Genomic DNA, 21,701 nt, shown 5'->3' on the forward strand with positions numbered 1-21,701 from the left:
AAGCTCATCTCTGAGCTGACCTTTTTGGGGCAAGTTAGTCAATGAGGTAAGTCCTTTACCTGCAGAAGGCAACGGCCGACAGCCAGGGGATCTCTGTGTTGGAGAATAACTAGGTGTTCGAATCCTAGGGACCTTTGAGATGACGTGATAAAAACAGGAGCCAGAGGTTTGAGAGTGAGGTCGGTCTGGTGAGGAAGGACTTAGAATTTCAGCCGTGTTTTGACTTTCTTTAGATGAAATTTCTGTGGTAGGAAAGAAAAACTCTTACTTTAAAAAATAAAAAGGTCCAATTAAAGTATCAAATGAACCAATACAAAGCAAGCTGTTAGGTAAAGATCGAAATACAAACAAATGAGATCTCCCAGAGAGACGACTTTCCCCACCTTCAGTCACAGTATTCCCCCAAATCTAATTCGAGTCCCACCTGATTAAAGACCCACCTGCAAAAGACGTGGGACTGTGAGCGATGGTCCTGTTTTCATCGTGCTCCACGGTGCTGTTGATATCCGGCTCCACCACCGGGGGGCGGCACTCCACAATCTTGCACGTATACACACAGCGCTTGCGAGCATCAGTGGTGCTCCAGTAAACCCTGGAACACCTGGCAAACAAACCCACACAAATCCCCGTGAGTGACAGGACAGAAACAGAGACGAACATCTGCCAAAGCCTCTTCTCCTCCTGGCTCCCCGATTTACAGAATTTAGCTTTACATCACTGATTCTTATTATAAGACCCTTGGCTCGGGTGTTCCAGGGTTTCTGAAGTTGTTGGTTTTTCCTAGCCTCTCAAAAACAGCACCAAATCTTTTTTTATTGTAGCATAAGCAGGAGACAAAAATAGTAAAATGTCCTAAAAATGCAGAGAAAGGAAAATACTAACATCTACTGCCAGATATAGTTATTGGCCTTCAGGAAGGGACTACCATAGCTCCCAACGTATACACAGAGGGGGAAAAAGCAAACCTGAAGTGTCCCCTTTGGGAGAAAAGCCCCACAAGACAAGGGAAGTGTAATTGCTTCTGATCTGCTGGATACTGACGGAGCCTGGTTTATACAAAGAGCTGCCAGCTCAACATACAGACTGTGTTGCCAGAATTGGAATGCAAAATAAACTGGTGTATAGATAGCAAAATGAGACTCCAAAATGGGAGAGACAGAAAGGGAGTTTTAAATTTACACTGTCAGCCCGCTAAAAGTTTAAGCCATTTGCTTCACGTAGGAGAGAGGATAAATGTTCACTGGACAATATGATCATTATTGTGGGGGTTTATATTTTTAGCTTGAGGACCGAGGCCTGAGGTGTTTGATCCACTACAACAATCGGGACCTTTAAATCCAGATAGATGGAACTCAAGTGGAATCTTAAAAGAGACTGACCTTGTGTTTTTTTTTTGTTTTTTTTTTAATTTAGGTTTTATTTGGAAATGATTCTGAAAGTATGCCAATAATACATTCCTTTTATAACTGGATTTAGTGCACATAAAAGGATACTTTTGTCCCAATCTACAAAAAGTAGCAAAAAAGTAGTGAATTTTAGGTGGTGATTAAAAGCAGCTCTCCATTCAACGAGCTACTCATTGTTCAGGATGCCCCAGCTGTGGGGGCTGGTGTCTTGGCTCCATGCTGCTACTTACTGATATCCAATAGGAAAAAGCTTATCTTCACAGTCAGAGAGATCATTCAGGATTCCCAAGCAGTCAATTGTCATGGAGCCTGATCAAAGAAAGAAGAACGGGTGAGAGGAGGTAATGAGAAGGCTCACTTTATACCCAAAGACTAGGAAGTGCTCCAGCGACAGAGCGAGCCTTCGCCCGGCCAGGGCCTTGCGTCATACCAATCATCATGTGGATGTTCTCCGGCTCCAAGCCATTGAGAAACTTTCTTCTCAAGCTGATTCCTTCAAAGTCCACAAACACTCTTCTAAAAACTTCAAATCCATTCTCAGGAACCACCTAAAACAAAATCCAGCTGTTAACGACAGCCTATTCCTTGACACATTCCATGTGATACTGACTGTCTCTAAGGACAAGTGCAAAGCCTCTCAAAATCACCGTGCTGTTTCACGGGAGGACTGCCATCTCTCAGAAGGCGATTCCAGGAACACAGAGTAGTAAGGTGAAGCAAAGCTTACCATCTTGCTGCTTCCAGCCTATTTTCCCTGAACTCCTATAGAATTCGAAAAGCAACAAAGCTCTCACCTCGCCTTTGATCAGATCCCGATGTCGCTGGCAATACACTTTCTTATCATCCAGGAAGACACAGTTCTTGGCGCGAGAACACATGAAGTGATAGTTGCTGGTGCAGGATGTAAGGCAGCAGCCCACGGTGGCTCCTGGCTTTTGGCAGAACTCACATCTCTAACCATCCAGAGAAAACAGAGGCCTAAGTCAGACTTTCAGATGTTTTAAGCCACTTTCCTTCTCCTCTGTAGAACTACCCCATTCTGGGTTTCCTACAAGTCATTTTTTTTTATTGGTAATCAGCTGAATTACAGAGAACTAATACGAACCCTAAAGCCTCGTCTACAAATCCTCTCTCTCCCATTGTCCCTGGGGCCCTGAAACTATTAAATGTAAAGACTACACTTTGATTTAGAACTTAAACAGAAAGTTTTGTTTTTAGGATGCACGAATGATTTATAGAAAATAGAACTTTGAGGACTGATTCTAAAAACATCATCTTACAAGAAGGCTACTATATCCAAAAGAATTCAGTTCTAGAAAGATTATACCAGGCAGAAACACAAGGGTTCTCTAGTTACTAGACTTAACAGATTACAATTTATTTCACAATTCAAAGATCACCTTCAGCAAGCCTGAATGTCACCACCTTATTCTGTCACAGTCACAGTCTGGGCTCCCCTCTCCACAGAAGACTTCTTGTTTGTGCTCGCCATACAATCTACATGGGCTTTTTGTTTCTCTCTCTTTCTTTCTTTCTGATAATTCTTCATCTCCCCTCTTTCAAAGTATAGCTTTTAAAATTTTACTCCTTCATGGCCTTTTCTGACGATTCTCAGCATCTACTGATCATTTCCTTCATCCTTTTCCTGTGAGTGTATTTATGTGGGTTTTTCCTATGGAACCATAGAGTGATTCAACTGGGACCTCCAAGATCATTTTGTCTAAATCACTTAATAAAGTAACACCTTTCTTGCACATTTAAATGGTCTCCCAAACTAGGTAACACTCTGTCTTCTATTTCTTATGCACCAACCCCCAAAGGTCAGAGTAGCAATTTGCCTACAGTATACACCAGCATTTGTCGCTGGCTAACCATTCTGAAGGCAATGTAAAACCTCAGTGAAGTATCATGAAGCCACAGAGAGAACATCTGGAAACTGAGGGGAATCTTTTCCATAACATTTACACCAGGTCTTACCAGCTGCTTGCCCCTGATCACAGCCATGTGCACATTCTTTAGTGATCCATCATCGTCTTCAAACACTTCTGCTGACCACAAAGCGCAATTTACATGTGTCCACTCATTTTGGCCAATGTAAAGCAAACGGCCAGCATCCTATGAAATCAAGAGATTTCTTTTTTCTTTAAAGAATATAATGTCAAAGTAGGTATCCTTGGTATTAGCTTTACCTCAGTCAAGATAACATCAATAATAATTATTTAACTTGGGGATGCACACAAAAATCAAAACTCATTTCTCAATGTTTTTCTGTTTCCACCTCTCACCTTTCTAGAATCCATAGGCAGGAAATATTTTATAAACATAGCGAATCAAAACACAAGCAGTATGTGGTAAATTTATGAAAGTGTGCACTAATTTCTTCAAAACCGTATTTCAAAGCCAGTCCTCTCAACTTGCATTAAAAAACCTTTTTTGGGCACCTGGGTGGCTCAGTGGGTTAAGCCTCTGCCTTCAGATCGGGTCATGATCTCAGGGTCCTGGGATAAACGCCCACTTTGGGCTCTCTTTGCTCGGCGGGGAGCCTGCTTCCCTCTCTTTCTCTGCCTACCTGTGATATCTCTCTCTCTGTCAAATAAATAAATAAATAAACAAATAACCTTTTTATTATGCGCTTACTATGTGTCCAGTACTAAATAAAGCTTCATAAGCATTATTTCCTTTAGTCCTCAGAGATTTAATCCTCAGAGAGCACAGAAATTAATCAGGCAGCCGCCAGAACTGGGGATCTTAACCATTCTGCCTGCCTACCTTAAACACAAGCCTTTCATACACAAACTTACATACTTTACTGACTTTCACAAAATCTTTTTGAGAAGTCTCCTGTAGAAACTACCAGACATCAATAGGTTAATTTAAGGCAACTCATCTTTTTTTTTTTTCTTTTTTTAAATTTTAAGTGGTCTTCACGCCCAGTGTGGAGCCCAATGTGGGCTTAAACTCACCACCCAGAGATTAAGACCAGAGCTGGTATCAAGAGTTGGATGCTTAACCAACTGAGCCACCCAGGTGCCCCAATGCAAAACATCTTTTAAATCAACTTAATCAGTTATAGAAAAAAGACCACAAGTGCTATAAGCTAGGTGACAAACATTCATTAAATAAATGGCACCCAGTCATCGAATTAAGACACAAAGGACCAAACAGTTCACAGGAACATCTGCTACGTAGGACCCCATTCGCCAAGGTACTTACATTAGCACTGTCATCACCATACGTCAAACACAATGCACATTGTCTATTATCTTCTATGCCTGGGGGTGGGTTCAGTTCTGGACTATCTTCTCGACTCCTATCAGTACCTTGGAACCCAAAATACATCCAGTTAAAAGCGGCAATACTAGGTCTGATTTCTAGGAAGAAAAAACCAATTTGGCTTAAATAGGCTGTGGCTTATAAAATAAACACCTTCAAAAACTGTTCAAAGTTATGCTATCTCACCATCTGTTAAGAGTATTTATGTCGATTTCTTGTTACCAGGCCAAGCTAGGCAAAAATAATGATTTTATTACATTTAAGGATGGACCTGAAAATGTCTTTCCAACATGCAAGTACATTAAATTTACGTTTACAGAGTTAATCAGCTGCATCTAGAGAGAAGTGGATAATGACTCATTTGGTGCCTTACTCAGAATTGGTGGTGTAGGAGGATGGAGAGGAGTTGGAGAGTCTGGTTCCCCAGGCCCTTTAGGTTTGGGAGCTGGAATGATTTTCTTCATTAGAGGAGGCTGCTCAGTGTGGCTGTTTTCCTCTCGCTCCTGCCACTGAGCATAATTATGGTCAAGTGAAGGTGGAAGCACTGCGTTTGGTAACATCCCACTGCTGAAAATAATTGATTCAACAAGCATTTATTGAACTCCTATGATATACCTGGAACTATACAAAATAATCAAATTCTTGATATCATCAGGTCACAGCCCCATGCATAAGCCATTCACAGAATATAAGGACAAGCCACAGAATCTGAAAACTCTTTAAATATACAGGGCTTTATTTTTTTAAAAAAACATATTCTTGATATATGACTCTTGGTTAAACTTCCAGAAGCAAGTGATAACTTTCCCAAAGAATCAAAAGGATTTATTGGAATAAAAATTTAAGGTTAAATATGGAGAATCAAGAGCAATAGTAAGCACAATTTGAACTGAGTAATACAGAGCCCAACTATTACAAGTCTGAATACCGAGCTACACATAGAAGCACGTGTATTGTACCTATGCCCCAAGTTAAGCCAAGCTGCAAAAAATATAATAAAGAAAAAAGAGGGGTGATAGATTATAATAACCATTAAGTATTAGCTCTAAATCAGCACTGAAAAGGCATTTCAACAGACTAATTTTTAATCTTAAAACCTAGTCTAAAGAAACCTTAATCTAGAACTCTGATTTCTAGCTGATAAGGTGGAAAAAAAAAGTAATCCTGAATTTACTTACTTGCTTGATACTTTATTTGGCTCCCAAAACCTAGACTTTTTGACACTGAACCATGGAAAAACACGCTCCATTTGCTAACAAAAAAGCAAACAAACAAAATGTAAGCATGTGAACATTCATTAGGAAACCACAGAAAACCAACGACTTCACACCAGCTTCTAAGTCAATACGAGGATGATTTCAGGCCACCAAGGGAAAGATCCACCCACTCTGGTGACCTCACCAACTTCCTCCCAAAGAATCAGAGGAATGAGTTAAACCAAAAGATGTTTTACACACAGAGCAAAACAAAATGGAGAAGAGAACAAATCCATTCTGTTCGTGGAGTAATTACCCATAGATAAGCATTAAAAACATGAACTATTAATATCATTCACCCGAATAAAGAAGGACTTGACCATGCTGTTGGCTTTTTTAATCTCTGGCTGCCCTCCATCTGAATTAATGGCTGCTTGAATGATCTTCACGATATCATCACTGAACTCCAACTGTATACGAAAACAAAGTATTAATTATTCATAAAACAGTGTGTTCTCAAAACCACTTCCTCTTCCCTCCTAAATCACCCAGCCCAGAGAGCCAACAGAAAATGGACACCCTATTTTAATGCAGTATAATGTCTCTTTAGCAGAGGTCTCTATAAGTCAGTTCACAATTAACTTGGAGCAGTCAAGAGAAGCCAGGCTAATAAGGCAAGCATGCAAATAAACTGGTTCTATCACAGTAAGTAACCCAAAGAGGGCCATAACTTTTTATTTATTTATTTATTTGGGTTAAAATAAACAACTGAACAGCAAATATGGATCATGAGATAACAGATAATCATTCCCATACATTCTTAAAACCATAACTTTAAAACATACCTTTTATAAATGAGTATCTTATATAGAAAAATACAATATTTAGACATGATTTTGAGAGAGGCAAACCAAGTAACTTCACATTAGCATCTTTCCATGAACAGTTTTTTTTTTTTTTAAAGATTTTTATTTATTTACTTATTTGATATAAGAGAGCAGGAGCAGGGGTGCAGAGGGAGAGGGAGAAGCAGGCTCCCTGCTGAGCAGGGAGCCCAATGTGGGGCTCAATCCTTGGACCCTGGGATCATGACCCAAGCCAAAGGCTTAATCGAATGAGCCACCCAGGCATCCCTCCATAAACAGTTTTAATAAAAAATGATATTCAGAGAACTCAGATGACAGCCAAATTAAAAAATAATCTTTTGAGACACTACCTTCCCATCTTCTGAAACACAGAGCTGAAAGAACTCATATATTTTTAGGTATTTAAATCCACACGACATTTCTAAATATAATACACACCATCTCTTGGTGCTTACTCCCAGCCTCGTTCCCCAAAGACCCAAAGGAGTTAAACCGGCATTTGAAATGTTGGTAGAGACATACCACAGATGTGTAGTTCCCTTGGTCCATTTTCCTCTTGACTCCTTCCAGATCTAAGGGCTGCTGATCTTCCTGTTTGCTGACCTCAGTAAGCACTGGTGGGTCTGGTCCTTCTGGGGAGCTGCGGGAAGGTATACTCTCCTCCGTCTCAGGATTTAAGTCTGGAGGCTTAGCAGCCTGTTGCCAGGAAAGACAGGTTTCTTTTATGTAACACTGAAAATGAGGCATCGGTGAAAATTCTATTCAAATTAATAAAGATGGTACTGAATGATACATATTATAAAACTTGAAGAACATGAAAATAAGCACAGATTTCTTAAATAACAGAAAAAGGGCGTTAGAATGAGCCCGTTCTGTAATCATTTGACCATATAAACTTAGAACTTCCAAATGGAGTATGAAGACATAGAAACTGTCCAGTTCCTTCTGAGGGAGACAGAGATGGCAAACTTTCCTATTCAAACAATGGAGCTCTATGAGGAGATAAAGCAGCAGCCTAGCTCTGAGTTCAAGTTATCCGTGCATTTTTTCCAACATTTTACCTTGTATTTCCAATGACTACTCCATAGACGTACAGTTCACAACTTCAATGGATGAAAACTAGTGGTTTACAAATTCTGCCCTGAGGAGCCCTCAGGATTTCCCAGAGTGATAGTCCATGACTGTCAGAGTAGGCCACCACTCTCCCTCTCATCCAGATTACTCTAACTGCTTTCTGACCACCGTTCCTGCCTCTAGCCTCCGTCCTCGCCAATCCTTCCTCCCTCTCCAGTCAGAATCTTTTTTTTTTTTCTAAAAAGCAACTCTGATCAGGTTATTCTTCACTGAAGCCTTTCATTGCTGTCCCCCCAGAGCCCTCAGAGTATAAAATACACATTTCTTATTAGTAATAGCAAAGAAAATCCCCAGAGAACGTCCTACTCAGTACTAAAGGTTTTCTTTCTTTCTTTCTTTTTTTTTAAAAGATTTTATTTATTTATTTGACAGACACGGATCACAAGTAGGCAGTGAGGCAGGCAGAAAGAGAGGAGGAAGCAGGTTCCCTGCTGAAGGGAGCCCAATGTGGGGCCTGATCCCAAGACCCTGAGATCATGACCCAAGCCGAAGGCAGAGGCTTTAACCCACTGAGCCACCCAGGTGCCCCGTGCCCCAGATTTTTAAATTTATTTGACAGAGATCACAAGTAGGCAGAGAGAGAGAGGGGGAAGCAGAGAGCCCAATGCGGGGCTTGATCCGATCCCAGGACTTCAAGATCATGACCTGAGCCAAAGGCAGAGGCTTAACCCACTGAGCCACCCAGGTGCCCTCCCCCTAAAGATTTTCTTAATGGCTGAAAGCCAAAGCAAGTAAGTTTATAAAAGTAAATGAAGAATGGAGCAAACGAACGCCCCCTCGCTGGCTGAACCCGCCCAAGAATGAACTCCCAGGGCCGACCTGTCGGTAGCGAAGCAAGTGACTGGTGGTCCGAGAGTTGAGCAGAGCTGTCAGAACCTGCTTCAGAGAGATCTGCAGCTCCTTCTCCAGGGCCAGCCGCCACTCTGCAGGGTGCCGCTCGGTGCAGTTCACACAGGTATAGGCCACACTTTCTGGCAGGTTAGACAAAATCTCATACATCTCATCTAGAAAAACAAAAACCCACAATGCTGAGGTGCTCTGAAGGGTGGTAGAGAGGGAGAAGAGGACACTACTCCCCTGAACTTAATACAAAGCTGTACCCTGGGGACGGCAGCAGGACTCTTTTTTTTTTTTTTTTTAAGATTTTATTTATTTATTTGACAGACAGAGATCACAAGTAGGCAGAGAGGCAGGCGGAGATTGAGAGAGGAGGAAGCAGGCTCTCCATGGAGCAGACAGCCTGATGCGGGGCTCGATCCCAGGACCCTGGGATCATGACCTGAGCCGAAGGCAGAGGCCTTAACCCACTGAGCCACCCAGGCGCCCCCGGCAGCAGGACTCTTAACGTCCCCTAGGAACCCAGCACATATTGATCTCGGAAGGGACACTATTAACGCTTGCCCAGGATAACCAACAGGTTAAGGTACCCACAAAACACAGCAAATACATACTTTAAAGGGATACGTTCATGATAAATGAGCACAGCTTGACAAGAAAGTGCTTATAGGGGTGGAAATTTCAGAAGACTTCAAGCAACAACATGGCCATAACTTTATGTTTACAAATTACTTTGGGGGCTATAAATGTACCAAGCAAGAAGAAACTGTAATAAAAAGACTCCAACCTTCTGTACCTGAAAGATTCTCACATTTGGAATGGACCCAGCGATCACACTTTCCACACTGCATCATCTTACTCTCGTAGTCATCGTCATCATAACACTTATCACAGAGAGGGCAGAAGTTCCCTGAAAGCAAAGCACACTTTTCAGCAGCGCTCTGGCTTACACACCAGTGCCTCCCAGGCCCTAGCTTCGTGTGCCAGCTCTCCTCTGCAGCTGCTCACAGGTGCCAGCAGGGACCTACTATGCAACGCTCACACATCTGTCAAGTATCCAGGTTTTCCTGAGCTCTTAGAACATGCCACTGATTTTATTGAGACTCATTTTTGAAGGTCACGAGGTAGAGTTTACAAAGAACACAGGAGAAAAAGAATGAGAGAATGTTCTCTCTGACACATTCCAAAGAAAGGTTTGTATTTTCAAAAAGAGGTGAAGAGGTGGGATTAAAAAAGCAGTTAATTTACACTCTCTCCTTATTCTTAGTGGTTTAAGTTAGAGCTCAGAGCAGCAGTTCCTAAAATTCAACACAAATGATAGCTTTCATCAATTTGCTTTATCCATGCACTCCCACTACTCTTTTTTTTTTCCCAAGCTTTATTTATTTATTTATTTATTTATTTGACAGAGAGAATGAGCACAAGCAGGGGAGCAGCAGGAGGCAGAAGCAGGCTTTCCACTGGATGGGGAGCCTAACATGGGACTCTATCCCAGTACCCTGAGATCATGACCTCAGCCATAGGCAGATGCTTACCCAACAAACAGAGTCACCCAGGTGCTCCCCCTCTGTTATTCTTTACTTAATAGATTACTTTAAAATACATTCAATAGTTGGGCGCCTGGGTGGCTCAGTGGGTTAAGCCGCTGCCTTCGGCTCAGGTCATGATCTCAGGGTCCTGGGATCGAGTCCCACATCGGGCTCTCTGCTCAGCGGGGAGCCTGCTTCCTGGGGCGCCTGGGTGGCTCAGTGGGTTAAGCCGCTGCCTTCGGCTTGGGTCATGATCTCAGGGTCCTGGGATCGAGCCCCGTGTCGGGCTCTCTGCTCAGCAGGGAGCCTGCTTCCTCCTCTCTCTCTGCCTGCCTCTCTGCCTACTTGTGATCTCTGTCAAATAAATAAATATACTCTAAAAAAAAAAAAAAAAAAAATACATTCAATAGTAAACTCTGTATCATTATTACCATAAGTCAGTAAAATGAGTTATTAGGTTAAATTTTTCTAGCGTAACTACTAAAATGTTTGACTCAGTAACACCTAAAATCATTTCTGGAACAATCAAATGTCTATACCTCACACTGGGAAATACTAGCTTAGAGCATTTCTTCTGTGGTTAGTTATTACAAAAAGTCCCCTTAATTCTTCCCATATAAGTTAACAAAGCATTTCTAGTTGCTGTAATACTCCGCTGTAAAGAGCAAGATCAGGAACTTAGTAAATGGGTCTAGATGGTGTCCCTGACAAGACAGATAAAACTTTTTACTTCCTTGCACTGGGGTCTCCAGTTCTCCTTCAAAACACCAAATAACAACTTCTACAAGTTGACAAAACTGGCTTTTTTAAAGTACCTTTAGCAAAGAGTTTGGCACAGTCGTGGCACAGTGAGAAATCGTGAGACCACTGTGCATCCCACCCTTTGCCTGGAGTTGTGGATCCACAGCTCTTGCAGCGCACACACTTGGTGCAGATCTGGAAAAGGAAAAAAAATTCAAAGGGAATTCCCTATTTTTAAGAGCTCATCTCATTTAAAGAGACCTCATACGCAATCCGTTTCTCAAGTTGACCTCTTTCCTGGGTTGGCTCTTCCTAATAATGAGACCGAAAAACGGTCACAGGGACATACTCCAGCAAGGGGATCCCCGTTACAAGCCCAAGAGCCCCAACGTCAGTTCTCTCTCCAACAGCGTCATATGGGTACTCACCCAAACTTTCTTTTTCTTGGTGGGCTTGGTGGGGTAGTTTGGTCCCAGGCACTCAGGGTGATAGCTGTTTCGGCACTTATTACACTCCAGCAGCTGCTGTAGGGAACACAAAGGCAAGGGATGAAGAGGTACACCCTTCCAGTTATGAAGTAACTAAGTCGCGGAGATGAGAAGTACAGACGAGGGAATACAGTCCACGAAACTGTCATAATGTGTGACAGTTGTGCATCTCATGGTGAGCACTGAGTCGCACACCTAAAACTCACATATTATACGTCTGCTATATGCCAATAAAAAAAAAAAGGAAGGAAATATGAAGGCAAGAAAGTGGTTATCACACACACACACAGATGAGCATTTAGTGTCCATTTCATATTCACCTTCAAGTAAGTATCGCACGTCACTAGAACAATTTACATTGTCTCCTAAATTATTTTACTCTCAAAGAAAGCAGTGGGACTTGTGTCCTGCCAAAGGCACCCAGATGAATATTCTTATCAGGCAGACTGCAGTTTTGGGGGGGATTTTAATCTAATGCCACATTTTCTCCTATATTCCCTAAATTAAAACATAAAAATAGGCAATGAACTATACCCAATTAAATAGTCAGAACAGACTGTCAGTGGAGGAAAAATATAGATACAAAACCCTAAACCAAAAGGCAAAAACAGAGATAGAGAGTAATGCTCTAAAAAGTTCTGTTACTTAGTTTTATACCTTGGTAGCCTGATGCTGCCTTCCACAAACATGACAGAACTTGCAGCGGCGACAACACCAGTTCTCCAGCTGGTCCTCCAGGGGGCGCTCGTTCTCCTCTAAACAAAACTTGTGGAAGGGCTCACAACAGACTTGGCAATACACAAACTAGGATAAGACCGGAATATAGAAGTTGTCAAATAACATGTAGAGACATCAACCAAATGCTATTTACAGACTTCAGGCTTTAGGAGTCCAATGGGGGCGGTGTGTGTTTTTAATTTAACACATAATCATTTAGCAATGACTATGAAAAAAAAGCACAAGATTAGGCACTGCAGGAGATGCAGGGGCCTAAAGTAATAATGGTAGAATTTTAAAAGTAACAAAATAAATGTAATCCCAGATTTACCAGAATGCACCAAGTGCCGAAGGTGAGGTACAAGCAAGAGCTATCGGAAGGGGGAAAGAGGGAGGGTTAAAGGCTTCCTACAAGATACTAAAGACAGTTGCAAGCTCTCGTTTGTCCTTTCCATCTCTAATTGTAGAAATGTTATTTTCATGTTAAGGAGTTTTTAAAAATTTAAATGAGGATGATCCAGACTTTTCTTTTGCCATAGCAGAATTATTGGGACAACAGGTCAAAGCTAAATAAGGTTTATATATTAGATAACAGTAACTGTTAATTTCCACACTTTGACAGCTATACCGTGATGATATGAGAGAATGCCCATGGTTTTACAAAATACATAGTAAAATATTTAGATGTAAAAGGACAGTTCTACAACTTCCCAATTTTTAGAAAAAAATGTGTTATATATATAAAATGTATGTACATATTTTATTTCTCACTTTGTAAAATACAGACACACAAAAGAATAAAGCAAATAAACATATGAACATTTGGGAAATGTGGGTGAAGGGTATATGGGAATTCTTTGTACTACTCTTGTAACTTTTCTGCCAATCTGAAATAACGTCAGCATAGAAAGTTTTTTAAAATTCTAATGTCTAGGGATCTGTAGGTGGCGCAGTTGGATTAGCACTCAACTCAGTTTGGGCTCAGGCTGTGATCTCATGGTCCTGGGCTGGAGCTGGAGCCGGCATCAGGCTCTGCACTCCGCGACTCTGCTTCAGAGTCTCCCTCTCCCTCTGCCTGTCCCCACTGTGTGCCCCACACCCCCGCAAAATCAATCAATCAATCAATCTTAAAACCAACAAACAAACCTCAAATATCAGAATTCATCAAACACTGGTTACACTTTAGCAGGAGTATGCTGCAGGCAGTGAGCTAGTCAATCTCTAGCTCAGTTTTTAGGAATCCCATGCGGTTGCTGTGCACAACTACACAATTTAAATTAAAGCAATTATACTCTGAAAGAAAAAAACCCGTTTTATCACAGAAGTTGAAGGACTGGAGCTACAAGTTATTCCTGTGGGCAGCATATGTGTGGAGGGAAAGCATTAAGATTATGAGCAAAAGAGATACCGTAAAGCCCTGACATTTGTGAACTGAATATTCTTAATGTCAATATTATCTAAAGCAGCCCCACCACCTGGAACAATGTTATTGTTCATAGTAGGCACTAAAATATTTGCTTAATGATTGAATACCATAATTTATAATGGTATTATATTATACTATATATATAAAATATAATAAATATACTATATGTTATATTTTACTAGCATACAATTTAACATAGCAAGTGGGCAGGACTGAATCTCTTAGCTAGTGAGTCTGCCTGATTGCTCAATACGTACATGATAATCTCATCTTGGGATTTCTTCATGACCTTAAAACACATGTGATAAAGTAACAAGCTAGGGAGGTATTCCGGAAGTGAGGACTGTATGAGTGACAAGCTACTGCTTCTGATTTAAAATCGTGCTTTTACTTCTTCATTGCAGAGGTTGCAAATACTCACTGCAAAAGACTCGAAAGGATAAAGAAAAATAAAGAGAGGGGCGCCTGGGTGGCTCAGTGGGTTAAGCCGCTGCCTTTGGCTCAGGTCATGATCCCAGCGTCCTGGGATCGAGTCCCACATCCGGCTCTCTGCTCAGCGGGGAGCCTGCTTCCTCCTCTCTCTCTGCCTGCCTCTCTGTCTACTTGTGATTTCTGTCTGTCAAATAAATAAATAAAATCTTAAAAAAAAAAAAAAAAAGAAAAAGAAAAATAAAGAGAAAACAAGGAACTCCTAATCCAATCACATTTTCAAGATTTTGGTGTAAATCCTTCCATTCTTTCTGCATATACACTTTTAAAAAAATGTCCAAAATCCAAAATGGGATCACGCTTTACATATACTACTTTGTAACCTGCTCTTTTAACTCAGTGATGTATCATGGACATGTCACTATCCATCTATATTATTATTATTATTATCTTTACTCTTATATGCATATCCTATGATTAAAGACTCCCACCCCTTACTGACAAACTTTAGGTTGTCTCCTATTTATTATCATCATGAACAGTACTGAAATAAAAACCCTTGTGTGTACCATATATACATACAGAAGGGTTTATCACATATATATATGTATGTATTGTACACACACATATAATCACACATACCTACGCATGCATATACCTATCTGTTGATTTCTCTAATTATATCCTTAGGATAAATGCCTTGAGTGCCACTGCTGGGTTAGACAGTATGTTCATTTTAAGGATAAATATGTATTTCTGAACAGTTTCCTCAGAAAGAAAGACTGCAACTAACTTAGATTCCACCAATAGGAAGTCCCTATTTCCACATGATCCTTTTCCCCCCACATTATTTTTTTAAAAAGATTTTATTAATTTATTTACTGAGGGGGGGTGGGACAGGAGAGGGAAAGAGAGAATCTCCAGCAGACTCGGGCTGATGGGAGCTCGATCTCACAACCCTGAGATCATGACCTGAGTTGAAACCAAGAGTCAGACTCTTAATCAACTGTGCCAACCCAATGTCTCTAAAGATTTTACTTTTTTAAGCAATCTCTATGGCCAATGTGGGGCTCAAACTCACAACCTCCACCATATGAGCCAGCCGGCACCTCTTCTCACATGATCTTTTTAATCATGCTTTAATGTCCAATTTTTGGTCATCAGAAGGCTTAATGACCCCTGCTCACCATGTTTTTATTTCTCATTTTGTGAATTACATATTCCTGTCCACAGCCTATTTATTTTTACTGGGCGTTGTTCCTTTTTCTTATTAATTGCTTAAGAGCTCTTTATAGACAAGGGGATTTTGACAGTTAATGTAAGATAGCTATTTCTTTTTCCAGAAGTGCACTGTATAATTTCTGCCATGTTTGGACATTTAGCAGAACTATCAGAACTCTAATAAAAAGAGTGCATTTAAGAGATGAGACCATTAAAACATTTACACTCAGTAATTCTGCTCCTCTACTAAGAAGCAGATTCCTTCATGAAATCTATAAAAAAACTTCTGAAGCATTTCATTAGCTGGATTAAAGTAAGGCCAGTAGGGGTGCCCGGCTGGCTCAGTCGGCGGAGAGTGCGACTCTTGCTCTCTGGGTTCTAAGTTCAAGCCCCACACTGGGCATAACGATTAGTTAAAAAAAAATTTTTTTTAAAGATGTTATTTATTGATGACAAAGGGAGACATAGCGAGAGAGGGGAACACAAGCAGGGGGAGCTGGAGATGGACAGGCAGGTTCCCCACTGAGCTGGGAGCCTGATATGGAGTTTGATCCCAGGACCTGGGGATCATGACCTGAGTCTAGAGCAGATGCCCGAGCACTGAGCCACACAGGCACCCCAATGATTACTTAAAAAAAAAAAAGATCAAAAATAAAGAGAGGATAGTACCTGCTACATACCAACAAGACAGAAGAAATGATTTCTTTCATCATAGCAAAATCATCTACCATTCAACTGTCTGGGGTACTGAGAAGCAGCTCCTCTTACCTCTACGTGCCCACTGCTGGCACAGAGAAAGCAAACCACTCTGGGTGTTATAGGGACAGAGGTCAAGATTCCTAAGCCTCCCATCTCCCACACATTTTCTGCTTCACAATCCTCCTGTGGAGAGAGAGACAGATCGTTTATGCAAGTGTTCTGGAGACACAGCTTTGGATCGAGAACAAGGCCAGCAAACATCAATTCCGAGTGACACCAGAGTGGCAAGAAGACTTCATTTCAGTGGGTTCAAGAGTTAACTGCTGCTTTAAAAACTGCTCGTTTCAGACACTAACTGTTAAAATGCTCACCTATTGGTTTAATTCATGTTAACGAGAATGCAAAGATACCCCAGGAGTGACTTTTCCTTAGAGCTTTGCTGATTCAAGCAATCATCATGGTCGGAGAATTCTCACATGAAAGAATTATTTCCTCAGACGCTGTTCTCATCCAAATGCACTTTTTCGCTCAGGCTGGTGCCAGCGTTCATTTGTCTGCTCGTAAATGGTGACCTCACAACACGGACCAGAGCTCTCTCACACCTGAACCCACCTGCCAACGGGGAGCTCTCACCCCTGACGGGGTGCTGAACTCCCCCTCTTTCATCAATACCCTGGATAACACCATTTTTCTGATTTGAAGCCCATCACGCTCCACATGCTACATGGTCACAAAACACTTTTACCTTAAAGTCCACTCTGATCCTGTGGACTCCATCGGCTGGGATCTTTTGCTTCGAACTATTGCCATTGGAGAGAGTGCTGAGGATGTTCAAAGTGCCTGTGTTCTCCTGCTTACTGACTGGAGGTGGCTTTTCCTATAGAGACAGAAGATGGATAAAGAACAAAACCACATCCCACTTGCCCACACTTTTGCAACAGGTAATAATGCAAACAACCAATCTAATTAAGAGCTCTGGAAACCACGCTTCCAACACAAGTATTCCACAGACACAGAGAGTTAACCTTCAGATTCCTTTTTCCATGGAGGCATTTTATGTATGCATTATAGCCCTAGAAGAATTCCGGGACTTTCTCCCTCTTATGGGTTCTTGTCTTGCTTTTTCGTGGTCCATGATGCCAGCTGAGGTTGTTGGCACAATAAAACCAAAGAGACAGCATGGGAGCAGTTTATTCTGCCATTTTCTCAATCATTTTTCTAGATCTTTGGGCTGCACATCGAACCTGGGGCTGATCATTCCACTCTTGCTAAAACGGATGGTCATAGCAGTGTTCGCAGCTCTGTGACCATCAGTGATTTCAACTCGTCAGGGTAACCATGCTTTATCAGTTAGAAGCCAGACAATGACCTTGGAGCAAGGCTTCTTAAGACCCTGGTATCTGCATCTCTTTCGCATTGCTGGTGCACTAGCAAGGATGCTCACCACACCATTACGGGGGCATAGAGAGACGGCAGAATGAGCCAGAAGAATCTTTCTTTTTTAACTTTTTTTTTTTTTTTAATTTGTTTATTTGAGAAAGAGAGAAAAAAGCACATGTTCTCATAGGGAGAGGGGCAGAAGGAAATGTGGAGGGAAACTCTATGCTGTTTGATCCCGATACCCTGAGATCATGACCGGAACAGAAATCAAGAGTCAGACAATCAACGGGCTGAGACACCCAGGCACCCCTAGCCAGAAGATTCTTCAAGACCTCTCTCTCCTCATAATAAACATAGTGGACATAGGGAAGGGTGACTGCTGTAGACCAGTATCACTAAAGCATGCTCAGGGCAAAGAACAATCACAGTAAGCGCCCTGTGGTGTTAGCCTAAGCACGGAAAGCCACAAAGAAGGGGAAAGACAAAAAACAAAATGAGCTAAAGCCTAACCGGAAGTTCTTTCACTTTAAGGAAGTCCACTACCATCTACAGAGAAGCAGATCCGCGGGTTCACTCACTTAGTCACATAAATGTCAAGGATAATACTATGTCCCTGCAGAATGGAACACATCCCTGAGCAATGGCTGAGAAACAAATCTCTCCTCACCTTTTCTTTTGGTTTTTGTTTTACAGGAATACTTGGGCGAGGAGCCACTTTTTTCTGCTTGCTTTGCTCTGGACCTAAAGAATTCAAAATAAATTGCAGTCAGATGCTACTAAACTCAGAGTTCGTGCTAAACAGCAATGACCACCTCAGGACTTACTGGCCTGTGAAGAAAGGGGCATTAGAAAACACAAAAACTGACTTAAACTCTAGGCTTTACAGAGGAAATTAAGATAATACCTCCAACTTAACTGCTTTTTTGCTTCTATTTCTTTATTATTATATAAATAGCTTAAAAGAGAGCTAATTTTCCTTAACTAAAGGCTCAAAAATATACATTTTGGGTTTCCAAATGCTGTTTAAGAAAGACACTGGTGTTCTTTGCTGGTATTTCTGGCTCAACAATTTCTTCTTGCTTTCCTCACTCACCTGATTCTGGTGGTGGAGGCTGCTTTTTCTTGGGCTCACTAGGAGTGGTCTTGGGAACTTCTTTTCTCGGTGGTGCTGTGCTGGATGGCTGTGGAGGGGTGACTGGCACTGGCTGGGAGGCCTGCTTGCTGGACTTCCTGGAAGCTGGCGTGGTAACTTGTTTGGATTCAGGAACTGGGGCAGGGACATTCCCTTCCTCGCTCTTCTCCTCGACGGGCTTTCGAGGCGGAGGTTCGCTATTGCTTTTCTTGGGGGTAGGGTCCTCTCTTGCTGACGGGGCAGGCTTCTGCCCAGAGTCCACCACGCTCTTCCCAACGCTGCTCTCCTTGCTCTCTTTCTTTTCGCTGGTTTTAGACTTTTTCTCTTTCTTTTTCACAGCTGGGGGGAAAAAACCAAGATGATTTATCTGTAGTAAGTGAAAAAAACTCTTTTTAAGACAGAAGCAGAGGGATGTAGTATAATCATGTTCATAGTGCCCTACAGCTGAGTCGACACTGGAAGGAGAGAACTGATCAGGTGAGACCGAGGTATTTGTGTCACTCTCAGAACCGGAATGGACTGGAATTGTTCCAGGAATTTAAAAATTTATTTGATTATGGAACATTTCAAAGTAAAATGAACCCTCACGTAACTGCCACCCAGCTTCGACCACCACCAACTTGCTGGGAAGAGCAGTCAAACGAACGAACGAGAAACTGGCATTCTATTTACACCAGATGTACATGACTCTGGCATTAGAGCAGGAAGCATTTGGGGAAGATCTTCAGACAACGCTACCTTTTGCTTGCTTCTGAAGGTAGGCTTTGGAAGGCATCCATTGTAGATTCTGACATTTTCTCATCCTAGGATGACAAGGGACACCATAAAAAGTAAACAACATTTAGAAGGAAAACCATTGAAATAAGTGTTAATGTGCTTGCAAAAATCAGTGAACCTTCATTAGGGTTTATTTTGAGAACTGAAAAAAGTACTCAGATTCAATCTGAGCCTCTGAATGCTTCGATCAGCAATTTTACCTACCTTTAGGGTCTAAAAGGAATAAATATCAAATTATTTTTGAAATGGGACTCAAATTTCTTATAACCCAGTACTAACTTAGCACCACACACACAAAATCATCAGCTGGTGTTTCTTAAAGTCAAACTGGTTCTGCTCCCTTATGAGATTAATATTCATACAGTAATCTGAATAAAAATGGATGAAAATTAACCAACAAGTCTTTTGACACTATGATGCAACAGATCTATCTCAGGGGGCTTTGATACACATTTCACTTCTCAATTTAACTAAGAAACTAAGACTTACTCTGAAGTCTGAAACTGAGCTGAATACATTTCAACCCCCAAATTACAGTGCAGGTTTATCCTGCAATCATGTACCTTTCTGCTGATCTGTGATTTGTTTCCACTAGTGGGACTTTAGCTCAGACTAAAGCAGAGCCCAGAACTCCTTCTGTCTCCTAGAAACTGTCTCCCCTGAACTAACTTCTCCCAACCATATTTTCTATAAATCACTTTCATATTACCATTCATTCAGCAAATACCTATTGCTAATATGTCCTCCCTGTGGCAGGCACTTTATGAGATGCTCTGTCACTAAAATTTGTTTGTGCAACTTTCTTGACCCAAAGAGCAGGGAGTGAATCCACAAACTGACTTAAAAAAGGGAGAAGAGATCGAGTAATCAAAACTTTCAGATAAAAAATTCCATGTACATGAAAATACTCTGGGAGTTAAAAAGCCAAGGGCCTTAGACTAAGATATCACTTTTTTTCCTCAATACCATAAAGATTAATTTCAATTGACCTGAAAAACTAGAATACAAATAGATATTATAATATATACATTAAATACAAATTACAGCTCAGTTATATGTAAATATTTCATATACATGTGACTTCTATATAACTGATATAACGTATAAAATACTAATATATAAATTCGTCAGTGTTTACATGGAAGCCCTCCAGAGCTGCACTGATATGGTAGCCACTAGGCACATGTGGCCATTTAAATTTAAATTAATTGAAATGCAATGCAATTAAACAGCAGTTTCTTGGTCACACTAACCACACCTCCAGTGTTCTACAGCCACGTCCGGCTAATGGCTACCACGCGGACTATACAGACAGAGACTACTTCCACCACTGCAGGACTTTCTACTAAACAGTGCTGCCCAAGTATTTCTTATTTAAGGACAGCCCAAACCTGGCCACATCACAAAATCCAACTCTGCAACTAGCCTTGCACGTCAAGGAGACACGACACAACCACACTCAGCCTTCGGCTGCATCCCTGCAACAGTCCAGGCATGAACACACAACCACCATGGCTGAGAGGTCCACACCTCAGAGGAAGACACCCACTCACTTGCAGCACTGCTTCTTTATATTTCGGCCACCAAACTTGGGTTTGTCTAAGCAGTTAGTACAAACACCACAGTCCTCAGGCACCTGGCAGCCGGGACACTGCCCACACCGCCTGGATCGTCGCCCTTTCTTTACTGGAGGTTCCTGAGGCGCCTTGTTTCTGGTAACGGGTTTAATTGGTTTGATGGGCGGAGCAAGAGGTTCAGCATCTTCTGAGCCAGCAATTGATGACTTGTCTGTTAAAGAAACGTGTCATTAGTTCTAAGGGAGTGTCTAAATTCTTTCTTGGGAACAGAGGCGGAATTCCTCAAAATCCATTCATATCATGATATACATCCAAGCCTCATTTTAACTGGGACTCCAAAAATGAAATACATCATAATAAAAATATTAGGCAGAAATCAGAGCCTGTTTTAAATAATTCTTTAAAATTTTTTAAAAAACGCCTATAACTTGCAGCTTGATGGAAGCAGAAATCTGAACACTGAGAACAAAACACAGTCTAACCTAAAACCAAGAATGTGAACTGAATGCTTCTTAAGATTCTCTGAACCTCTCCATTTCATATGAGCAGTCACCTAGCATTTAAGCCATCCAGTGTCAAAATGCAACCATGAGAATGTGCCTCCCAGACCTCCAAGCACGGGGGACGGAGCTCACTGACCAAGGGCCAACGGCTGTGCTCTGAAATCCAGCAGTACGCCGAGGCCACACTTACCACAGGGCTGCTCCCGGGTAGGGACTGAGCACGGCAGGGATACTAAGGCAGGCCCGTTCCTGGGAGACAACCGTCAGCTTTTGCTCAAGGACTCCCTGACAGCCTTGCCAAACTCTCTGGGAAAACAGTCTGGGAAGATTCTGCCCAACCCTCCCTCCCTCTCTCTTTCCTTGGGGTCAC

At 41.6% G+C, this 21,701-nt stretch overlaps 1 protein-coding gene across 10 annotated transcripts in view; it reads right to left on the reverse strand.

The window, feature by feature from the left end:
- Positions 1-21,701, reverse strand: part of KMT2A (lysine methyltransferase 2A) — a 78,089-nt gene that overhangs the window by 21,207 nt on the left and 35,181 nt on the right. For 7 of the 10 annotated variants that reach the window (XM_045080464.1, XM_045080466.1, XM_045080461.1 and 4 more), the window contains 22 exons: positions 20,805-21,039; positions 19,213-19,277; positions 18,436-18,813; positions 18,010-18,083; positions 16,708-16,839; positions 16,032-16,145; positions 12,128-12,274; positions 11,411-11,506; positions 11,057-11,177; positions 9,500-9,622; positions 8,695-8,879; positions 7,264-7,437; positions 6,235-6,345; positions 5,858-5,931; positions 5,053-5,246; positions 4,620-4,726; positions 3,384-3,521; positions 2,201-2,359; positions 1,837-1,954; positions 1,637-1,715; positions 441-601; positions 60-242 (listed from right to left, as the gene is read on the reverse strand). In XM_045080464.1, coding sequence (XP_044936399.1) covers positions 60-242; positions 441-601; positions 1,637-1,715; positions 1,837-1,954; positions 2,201-2,359; positions 3,384-3,521; positions 4,620-4,726; positions 5,053-5,246; positions 5,858-5,931; positions 6,235-6,345; positions 7,264-7,437; positions 8,695-8,879; positions 9,500-9,622; positions 11,057-11,177; positions 11,411-11,506; positions 12,128-12,274; positions 16,032-16,145; positions 16,708-16,839; positions 18,010-18,083; positions 18,436-18,813; positions 19,213-19,277; positions 20,805-21,039 — 3,168 coding nt within the window. The remainder of the gene's footprint in view (positions 1-59; positions 243-440; positions 602-1,636; positions 1,716-1,836; positions 1,955-2,200; positions 2,360-3,383; positions 3,522-4,619; positions 4,727-5,052; positions 5,247-5,857; positions 5,932-6,234; positions 6,346-7,263; positions 7,438-8,694; positions 8,880-9,499; positions 9,623-11,056; positions 11,178-11,410; positions 11,507-12,127; positions 12,275-16,031; positions 16,146-16,707; positions 16,840-18,009; positions 18,084-18,435; positions 18,814-19,212; positions 19,278-20,804; positions 21,040-21,701) is intronic. The other 3 variants (XM_045080465.1, XM_045080463.1, XM_045080462.1) reach the window with 2 other exon arrangements.

This window comes from Mustela putorius, unplaced genomic scaffold (genome assembly GCF_011764305.1).
Source record: "Mustela putorius furo isolate JIRA1106 unplaced genomic scaffold, ASM1176430v1.1 tig00000460_pilon_pilon_pilon, whole genome shotgun sequence".
Classification (NCBI taxonomy): domain Eukaryota; kingdom Metazoa; phylum Chordata; class Mammalia; order Carnivora; family Mustelidae; genus Mustela; species Mustela putorius.